We start from the raw sequence: 10,424 nt of genomic DNA, 5'->3' as shown, positions 1-10,424 counted from the left end.
CTTCTAGGATGCCTTCAATACCCGGAAATCCCTCCGAAAGTCATCTGTGGACACAGGGGGAGCATATTTTGAAACTCTTTATTCTGCGGCACCGGTCTTATCGATAACTTAAAGGCTGAGTGACCTTATTTTTGGGCATACCTTTTCACAAGCAGCTTCGAGAAATGTGAGCATCATATCATGTTATAACATTTAGGAACCCACAATAGTTATTATGGAGAGAAAATAGCAACAGCTCGATATATTGAGGCTTGCGAAAATTGTTAAGAAAATGGTCTGATGCCCCTGGAGTTACCGCAGATCAATAAAAAAGTTAAATCATGCTACGAGATCAGAGATCTTTGTGACTGGCTTGAGTATCGTTGGTCAATATAGCGAATTATTGTACGGTCATCAAGAAAAATTCAGCATGTCAGTGCAATTATCGCGTGTGGGTTGACTTCATCAGTGTCGTTTTCTCTTCTACTAACGCATAATTTTGCACCTAAATTACAATTCAAGGCACTTTTTCTTGCTTTTTAAAGCAATAATTCTTTATATTCCCAACAATGGACAAGATCAAACGGCGCGAGATGACTACAGGGACACTAGATCATCAGGAAACTGTCGCCATAATGAATATCGCATAACATATCACGTAAGTAATCTTTCAATACGACATAGTTCTTACTGCTATGATAGTGACAGCTACTTTATCAAGTAGCGATAGATAGCAGGCAGGGGCGATGACAGACTACCTTGATGTATCACCCCAGATAGCTGCGATTACTGCTCTTGCTTCCACCGTAGCCGTGGCCTAGTGGATTGGGCGTCCGCCTCGACTACGGGAGGTGGCTGGTTCGAAACCCACCGCCGACACCCAGCGGTTTCAGAAACATGGGTACAGGTATCCCCCTACCCGACGCCCGGTTGTCACAGGGGTAGTAATGCCTGGGAGTGTTGCGTGAAGTCCCGTCCCGCCTTGCACGGCATTGTTTCGAAACTCAGTCGATAGGGCCCCGGTATAAGTGTTTGTGGTTGTCCTTGTGTCTGTCCTATATGTGTTTCCCTGCGCATGCATCCAGGAGTGTTCCTGAATCTCAGCGCCCGTTACATACAGTGCTACTTTAGAAAGCACAGTATCCATGGAAGCACGTACGACGGGCACGGCTCCATGTTGTCGCACGCACACTCTTTTTGTCGTCGCCAATTATGCATCAACGCTTCTATGACCAATCAACATACATTCCAACAATCTGCCCAAAAATTGCAAAATTTTTTTATTTGATTGAATGACTTTTACAGAGGTTAGGCAACAGGATAAGAGTTGGGGAAAGGTATGCGATGGCTAGTAATAATACCTAACTTCCAGCGCATTTATTGTTACAATACAGGTTTTTTCATATCCCAGCCGATGTTCCTGCTTACTGCAAATTCACATCTCTGATTTCGAAAGCTTTTACGCTGCCAATCAGCTTGCAGCTCTTCGAGTACTTATCAACGAGGATTGCACAGCAATGGTAAACATATTTACTCTACCCCACATAGCCAACAATTATTTAGGAACGGTTTTACATGGCTTTAGGAAAACATTTGCTGCTGCGAACTTACTAATTTTTGCTTATCCATAAAATGGTTTTGGTAAGGCCGCTAAGAGTTCGTGAGAGAGCAGCGTGAACGCCTTCGCTTCCAAATAAGAAGCACCCATAACGTCCCTCATCGAGCTCCGCCATGGTGGTCTAGTGGTTATGGCGCTCGACTGCTGACCCGAATGTCGCGGGATCGAATCTCGGCCGCGGCGGCTGCATTTTCGATGGAGGCGGAAATATTTGAGGCCCGTGTACTTAGACTTAGGTGCACGTCAAAGAACTCCAGGTGGTCGAAATTTCCGGAGCCCTCCACTACGGCGTCTCTCATAATGATATCGTGCTTTTGGGACGTTAAACCCCAGACATTCCTTGCCACCAGGCAATGCATTCATCAGACTGCTCATCGGACATCGCGCCATTCCCACCCCAACGCCGTCTATCCCGTACGTTCTAAAACAAAGACCTTCCAGAAGTCATTTTTCCTGCAGACAGCGCAAGACTGGAACGACCTTCCCGCCCACATCGCCATGTCATCTCAGTTTGCCCAATTTAAAACTGCAGTAAAAAGCCATATTTTATACTTGTAAATGTGATCTACCGCAGTTTTTCTATTTTTTTGTTGTTATTGTTGGTGGTGTTTTTGCTCTTTTGCTTTCTTTTTATCTATCATGTTTTCTTGCCCACCCCTCATGTAGTGTCTGAATATTATTAATAACGTCCTTCATCAAAAAGGATTTTTTAGCCGACTTGCATTCAAGATTGTAAATACTGGGAATGTACGAAAGCGCGGGAAAATGGCCTTGTCAGTGTGCCCATAAACTGATATAGCCCTTGTTAAGGGTGCTGGAGTGATTCATGCTATGAAAGCCAAGCTTGAAACGTGGACAGATACTGGCGCAAACATTGGGCAGATTTACTGCAGGCAGTATAGTATTCGATCTGACCACTCGGATGGCAGTGGTCTCAGGAATATGACGCAATACCTCTCATTAGGTCATACGACGCGTTACAGAAGCAGCAGCAGCAAATAGCCATGGCTACCGCAGATTTTTCTTATTACTTTTAATGCGACAGCGTTAAATAGCTGGTTTCGCAAAAATTCCGGAGTCAGTGTCTTTATTTGTGGCAGGCAGTCACAACATATTTCCGTTGTAGAGCTGTGTCGCTCGCCAGTACCCCTCGCCTACCTGTATACAGCGCCACTTCAGTGATGACGACCTTGCAATTACTGCATGTGGTGGCTAACTTTCTTTACAGATCTAACGCGCTCCCCACTCAGCTCTTCTCTCGTGTAAAATGTCGTATAAAAGATGCCTCAGTACTCGTTCGCTATCTGACATAGAGCGAACATTGCTACTGAGCGATTCGCTGTCACTAACACGTTAAAGGAGTACTGACACGATTTTGAAGTGCAGCAAAACGGACGTTTTTGGTTTCCTTGGCATGTAGTGTTAACGCTCTTCCCACACCGCATCCGGGAAACACGTATAATTATTTAAGTTTGATTTTAAAGTTTTCATCTCCCAGCATCTGCAAGGCAGCTTCACCGCATGAAGAGCGTTTCAAGTCAGCTCACTTGATTTGCGAAGTCTGGGTTCTGCCAACACCACCTAGATTAGAGAAGGCCTTCCCGTCCCCTCCCCTCAACAGCCTGACGTCACCACAGTCAGATCGGCGGCGGATTGAGAGGAGGGTAGGGGAGGTCGAGGGAGCCGACTGAAACGACGAGAGAGTGACATGGCTTGCCACGGCTTACGGCTGTGAACTAATGCGGGGCCAATCGCATGCTCGAGCACGACTGCGGCAGCTTTTTTCAGGAACCAAGTTGACAAAAACTTGCCCCGGTAGTCTCATCCTTCGCTAAAAAAATTTTTTTTCTTGCTACATGGCTTGATTACTACCGTTGTGCATGATGTATGTTACAAAAGGCGCTGCATTTCAGCCTTCAAAACTTCAAAGTTCTGTTTGTAGCGGAAAGTGTGTGCTGTGCTCTGGCCACATTGTGCTCAACCACGTTGTTTTAGTGGCGGTCGCAAACGAGCTGTCACTGTCACGCAACTCAGTATAGTATTGCTGCCACGGCATGCATTAACTACCAAGCAGTATGCCTGGCTGTTGTTGTGCGCCCAATTGCAAATCTAATTATGCCGGAGAACCCACCGTTCGCGTCTACAGGTTCCCCGTCGGCGCCGCTGAAAGAACAGCGTGGACGCGCGCCGTGCCGCGTAAGGATTTTGCGCCATCAAAGTACACAGTGGTAAGGAAGTCTGCCTTTTCTTTCCTTTCACGTTGCTCTCATATTTGCTTTTGCGGTCGCATAATTGTGGGGACTGCTCGGTATTTCTGTCGTTAATTTACATGTAACGTTCTATCTGATTCCAGCTCTGCGAAAAGCACTTTCACCCGAGTGACTTCGTCACCTCGACGAGCTACACGGACACGGTCACTGGCAAAGTGATTGAAGTTCCGCTTAAACTCAGGCGTCTAAAGCCGGGAACTGTTCCAAGCATTTTCCCTGGCTGCCCCACGTATCTTTCTCAAGACAAAAGTGCAGCCCGCGAAGGCCCAGAAGAAAAACGGGCTCGTATGGAGGCCAAAGCGCTGCAAGATGCATTGCAAGAGTCACTCATCACTCAACAAGAGGAAGAGCAGAGCAACGCCATCTCTTCTCTCGAGGACCTCTTGTGTCACACGGACAAGCTTTTGGTGGGAGACTTCTGGAGCAAGGTGATCGTGAAAGACAGTGTGTGGTTCTTGAACTTTGTGCCTCAAGATGCGCCGGTAGTGCGTTGTGCTATAGTTGTATGTGCCGACCTCTGTCTCAAAGTATACTTTGGAGAGACACGGATTGAAAAGGTAGGCACCGTTGTGTTCCCTGTTTCAATTTCGGACATTAGACAACTTGGTGATACACTTGACCGCGTTGAGGAAATTGTAAAATGCTCCCAAAATGATGAGGCAAGTGTTGAGCTTCTTTTGCGACGTATGTTGGCACACTTAGAAGAACTGTCATCATTACAGTTTCCGTCTGACTGGCAGGCAGAAGTGATGAAGTTTCTGAGGCAGCAAGTTGAGATTGTTTTGACCAATGGAGCAACGTATCCAGCCGACTTACTTGTGTTCGCCAGTATTATGTTCACAATATCGCCACACGCTTACAAGTTCATGCGAAGTACATCGAAGTTGAGGCTTCCTCATCCAAACACTATTAGGCGTCTTTGTGCCACATACAGCATTAGTCCTTCTTTGGAGCAACAAGATGATTTGTACTTGTCGTATGCCAAAAAAATGGCATTAGCACTCAAAGACCATGAACGGACTGTAACGCTCATGATAGACGAGATACATTTACAGTCCTACTTCGAATATAAAGGTGGTTTTGTCACAGGTGCAGCTACGAACAGCAACATTGCTGCAAGGACAGCATACGTCTTCATGATTCAGAGCCTTTTGTCATCCAACAAAGATGTTGTGCATATTCTACCTGTTGCAAAACTCGAGGCGAAGGACTTGCACTGCTTTATCAGGCGCCTCATTAAAGAGCTAGAAGATGCTCGACTTCGGGTGATCGCAGTTATTTCTGACAATAATTCCATTAACCGCAAAGCAATGTCTTTTTTTTCTGATCCCCCCAAATTTAATATTGTCTATGCACACCCATCTGATCCTTCAAGACCTTTGTTCTTTGTTTTGGACAGTGTTCACATTCTCAAGTGTATCCGTAACAACTGGCTTAATCAACGTAATCCTGGGACTTGCATGTTTTTTTCCCGACATAACTGAACTTTCCAGTGATGGACAAGTGTTAACAGCATCATTTGGCACTTTGAGGAAGGCACGTGAAGAGGAAAGCAATGAGCTCTTGCGGTTGGCGCCCACATTATCTTTAAAAGCATTAAATCCATCCAACTTGGAGCGCCAGAATGTCAACCTCGCCCTGAAGATTTTCAACCTTTCAACTATTACAGCACTCACAAGTTCCAAGTTAGCTCAACTTCAACATGCCAAAGGCACAGCTGAATTTATCCGCATCATCTTGACTTGGTGGAACATCGTAAACGTCAAAACGCCTCACAAGGGACAGCGCCTACGCGATGGCTTTCAAGAGCCTGTGAGAAGTCTGTCTTCCCCTCAGATCGATTTCCTCAACAGTGTAATTGACTGGCTAGAATTTTGGGAAAGTCTAAAGCATGATGCAGGCCACCTGACTCGCGAAACACACAGTGCATTCCGCCACACTTGTCACGCTCTTGTAGAAGTAACCCGCTACTGCATTGAAGAGCTCGGCTTCTCGTACGTGTTGCTGGGAAAGTTCCAAACCGACTGCCTAGAGGACAGATTTGGAAAATATCGGCAGTTGTCGGGAGCGCAGTATCACGTGTCTATACGGCAGATATACGAGTCGGAGCACAAGCTCAGATTGCAAAAAGTGCTGGAGCTCCCCGAACTCCCTCATCTAGATGTTCTAACCCCATGTGGCTCTCTTAACGACCCACAGTATATGAAGCGGTTTGGTGTTGCCATAAGAGAGCAAGACATCAAGAAGAAGCAGCCGATGCTTCCTGCCATTACTTATGTGGCAGGCTACTGTGCACATGCAGCTGTAAAAAAGCTTGCATGTACCTCCTGCAAGGACAATCTTGTTTTAGAAGACGAAAGTTTTGAGAATGATGATTTTTCACTTATTGCCACTGGCACGAGAGGTGGCCTCAAGTTTCCTCAACCTGTAGTTGTGCAGGCAGTTTTGACAATGGAAATAGTGCTTGAGCAACTCGTAAGCGAGAAAAACGCGACTGAGTTTTATGATTCTCCGAAGCAAAAAGAGCTTCTTGTTGCCTTGACGTCATCGCTTACCGATAGCGATGAAGACCTTGACACTTGTGACCGGGGGCATTCACCACAGCTCGTCATGAAGTATATTCTTAGTGCGGCTGCGAATGTTTTATTAAGTAATCTGTGTAAACAGAACAATGACAAGCTTACGGCCAGTAAACAAGAAAAAAAAGCGAAAGCTAAAGACACTGCAGCCTTGACTTTCTTTAGCTGCATATGCAGGCCATGTTGTTTTGTAAGAAGCTGCATATGCAAACAAGCATATGTTGTTTGGTAATAGTTTGTACTGTTTTGTTTGCATGTGAAATGATTTGTTTGTAGGTATTGTTATGCCATGTTCATTTTGAACTGTTGAAAGTGTAATAAATGAATGAGAAAGTTGACTTTCGTTTGTATTTATAAATGCCTTACTGGAGATTGCTGCATCAGTCAACTTCAAAATACTTTCTGCATCAAATCTCGAAGTATCGAAGTCATACCAGCAATACGTGTGTTTGCTAAATGCCCCATCGGTAACGGTTGTCAGGAAAAACTAATAAAAAAACAAAAGGAAATCTTATGATTGTTTACATAAATGTCTGAAAAAAAAATGGGATGGTGGTTTGCATGCCGACAGCCAGTGGTCCGCGGGAGCACTTTGTGCGAATCAGAAATAAAACTACATTATTGAAATAGGTTATGTCAAAACCTATTGCATAAGAAGCATTTCTGAGGGTAAACTTAAATTCACAGGCTGTTTGCATGCGAAGAGACCGGTAGCGAACTCGATACAACAGTTCCGGCGCAGTGAAGCCAACTACCAGGCCGATCTCACTTCCGTGACGTCACTGCAGCGTGGGGAGGCCTTCAGTATCTAGGTGGTGTTGGTTCTGCATGCAGCCTAAATCACAGAAATCGCTGTCGGAGGCACTGGACGACAGTTCACCCACGTTCGACTGACAGCAAAGGACAGCAGGGGCATATTTCGTGGGTTGCAGTCTGCCCGTGACGTCATGGGCAGACTTGCCACGTCACTATGAAGCCGCCCTCTCGAAACCGAAACCGAAACTGCTGGTTGAAAGAAGCGGTATTAAAAATATATGCAATGCATCCCCAGGCACCACGACACTCTTTTTAGGGTTCTCGACACCCGTGCTTTCATTTAGAGCAACAACCCGAAAAAATTTTAAATTCATGTCAGTACTCCTTTAGGAGCTGCGAGAAAATTATCTACGTAAAAATCCAAAAGGAGGCAGATGAAATTTCGCACTGCCTCGGAGGGTAGTGCGGTACCACGAGCTGGTTGATCAGCGCTCATCATAGAAATAGCGTTTCCATAGTCAACACGCGCCGTTCGCTCTCTCTCGCCACTAAAAAAAGAGAGGTGACCTTTCCGGAGAAATGTAATTATAAAGCGCATGAGCATCTTTATTGTGATTGCTTTGTTTCATGCGCAAAGCTGTTATCTGTACTGCATCACGCACGGCGCGTGTGCGCTCTTGGTTTTCTTTTCAAGTATCTGTTTCATTAAACAATTGCTAGTCCAAGCGTGCGTGTTCGTCAAATTTTCTCCTTTTGTGTACACGTACTTCAAGGCGGTGTTCGTCGATGTTTCAAGATTTAGTTGCGCGTTAAGTATCCCCACGTGGTCAAAATTTGCGGAACTCGTCGCTACGGCGTGCGTCATAACGATATCGTAGTTTTCTCACGTAAAACTCCTGCATGAATCATCATCGTCACTATTATTATTATTATTATTATTATTATTATTATTATTATTATTATTATTATTATTATTATTATTATTATTATTTGTAGCAATGGACATATTAGCCGAAGAGCAATCACGACCTCCGAGCATCAAAAGGCTTGCATCTGCTTTTCTTTTTCTTCAACGTAGCACGATTTGCTGCATTGCATAGGTGAAGGTAGAGTGTCTTGTAACCACTGTTCGCACATCTAGAAGCACACGCTTTTTAAGCGAGAATTTCCGCGTCACGGCATCACTTGCCACAGCTGGATGGATGTTTGCACGACAACTTAGGAGGGGCGCCTTTACATTCTACGGCGTAGAAGCGCACAGGCGAGACTGCATCATGGTGAACGCATCAATTGAACCCGGCTACGGAATCCGCCTCTGCATCCGTGATAGTGACAATAAAAACCACCCGCTGACATGCACGTGGCTATTGTGTGGTTATGAGTAACTTACATGGCGTCGTCATGCTCGTTTCTCTAGGTCCAAAGAGACGTTATCGTTTGTCCCTGTTTCCTATAGTTATTGGTGCTAATCATAGGCTTGAGCACGGGTGGGGGGGGGGCGCAATGTCCGCGCCATACATTGACATAGATGGGTGGGTGGGCGCTGCGACGAACCTTCACCGTCCCTCAAAGGGAACCCTGCGCACGCCTATGGTCACAATGTAAAAGTGAAGCGTGGCGTCGGTGGCATTCGAGTGACCTTGAGGCAAAAAGCCAGCGCCCTTGTCTGCGCACGTTATCCGGGTTCGTATGATTGTTATCAGAATAAAACACGTTGCATATCATACAAAATGTGCGCATTAACGTTAGGAAATAGTGCGCAAAAGCACTATATAGGTGCAAGGGTTTGTTTGGATCTAAGGCGCACGCAAGCGGCACTATAAATAATAAAATAAAACCGCCAGGATGGCTGCAGGAACCGGATGACATGGCTTTAATATGGTGTCGCTGAAGGCGTTTGAACATTGCTAGCATAAAGAGATATAATTCGCACGTGTTGTAGTAGTGCTAAAAAAACTTGGAGGGCACTAGAACTTAGTAGAGGAACTTAGTAGAAGAGCAAGAGTAGAACGCGATAGCGTAATCTGGCCCCGTGCACATCGCCTTCTCAATTGCTAGCCTTGCTTCGGTTCTCGGTGCATGCCTCAACCGCGCCGTAAGGAAACGAACGACTGTGCGCGTAAGATTGGCCGTTTCATACTATCCTAGAATACCTACTGCAAGTACAGTTGTTAAGTGCCCGCTACGCCATAATTCTTCTTTAAGTGCCCACTACGGGTCCCTAAGGCAACACGTGAACATATACGCAGCTACTCGCTTTGTTGATGGTTTTGCAGCTAGTGATGACTAAATATGTCTCAGCGCATTGTAGCAGTTGTGCATTCAAAACAACTACTCTTGACGCAATTCCTATGTTTTGACGCCTGGCGTCATTCTACGCTTTTGTTCAGCAATATAACATGCGTTAAGGAGACTCCTTCCGCTACATGATTTTCACATAGTGTTTTTTTTCTGAAGCAATTTCAAGCAACAACGTGTCTCTGTGGTAGGACACCTGCTCGCCTCGCAGTCGGCCTGGGTTCCATTCTCACTTGGACCTAATATTTTTATATTTATTTTATTTGCACCTTCGTCGATTTTTCGGTGACGGAAAAAATGATTATTTCCTGCTCACAACCAACGACACCGACACCGACACAGGAATTTCTACGAAGCGAGCTCTCCAGCGCCGTCGCGTTAAAAGTACTAAGAAAAATAAGCGGTGGTCATGGCTATTTGCTGCGGCTACTTCTGTAACGCGTCGTGTGACCTAATGAGATGTCTTGCGTCATAATGCCGAGACGACTAGCGTCCGAATGGTCAGATCAAATACTAAATTGCCTTGAGTATATCTGCCCTATCTTTGCGCCAGTATTTGTACATGTTTCAAGCTTGGGTTTCTTAGCATGAATCACTCGAGCAGCCTTAACAAGGGCTATATCAGTTTATGGGCACAATGAAAATGAACGAATTGCCGTGTTCTCCCAAAAATATCGCCGAACAGGGTAAAATGCGGCTTGCGATCAATATATCACCGAGCTTTTATAACTTAACGAAATATGGTGAAACTTTTTATTCTTGCAACCTAGAAACAACAAATATTTGAGTAATAGGCATTGAAACACCACACTAAAAATATTATGACAGACACTGACAAGGCCATGTTCCTGCGCTTTGGTAAATTCCGAATAGTTTTTTTTTATTTGCGACATAGACTTGCCCTTAAGGCATAATATTTGTTTT

The 10,424-nt window shown here is 45.2% G+C and overlaps 1 protein-coding gene across 1 annotated transcript; it reads left to right on the top strand.

Annotated features, from left to right (window-relative positions):
* The first annotated feature begins 3,700 nt into the window (after nucleotides 1–3,700).
* Nucleotides 3,701–6,678, top strand: LOC119398800 (uncharacterized). Its single transcript, XM_037665616.2, has 2 exons — nucleotides 3,701–3,825; nucleotides 3,951–6,678. Exon 2 carries the CDS (start codon nucleotides 5,218–5,220, stop codon nucleotides 6,676–6,678), a length of 1,461 nt encoding a protein of 486 aa, XP_037521544.2. The 5' UTR covers nucleotides 3,701–3,825; nucleotides 3,951–5,217.
* Nucleotides 6,679–10,424: the final 3,746 nt, after the last annotated feature.

The sequence above is a fragment of the Rhipicephalus sanguineus genome, chromosome 7 (genome assembly GCF_013339695.2).
Source record: "Rhipicephalus sanguineus isolate Rsan-2018 chromosome 7, BIME_Rsan_1.4, whole genome shotgun sequence".
NCBI classification, from domain to species: Eukaryota; Metazoa; Arthropoda; class Arachnida; order Ixodida; family Ixodidae; genus Rhipicephalus; species Rhipicephalus sanguineus.
The sequence above is the reverse complement of the archived record's forward strand: the minus strand, read 5'-3'. Positions and strand labels throughout refer to the sequence as shown.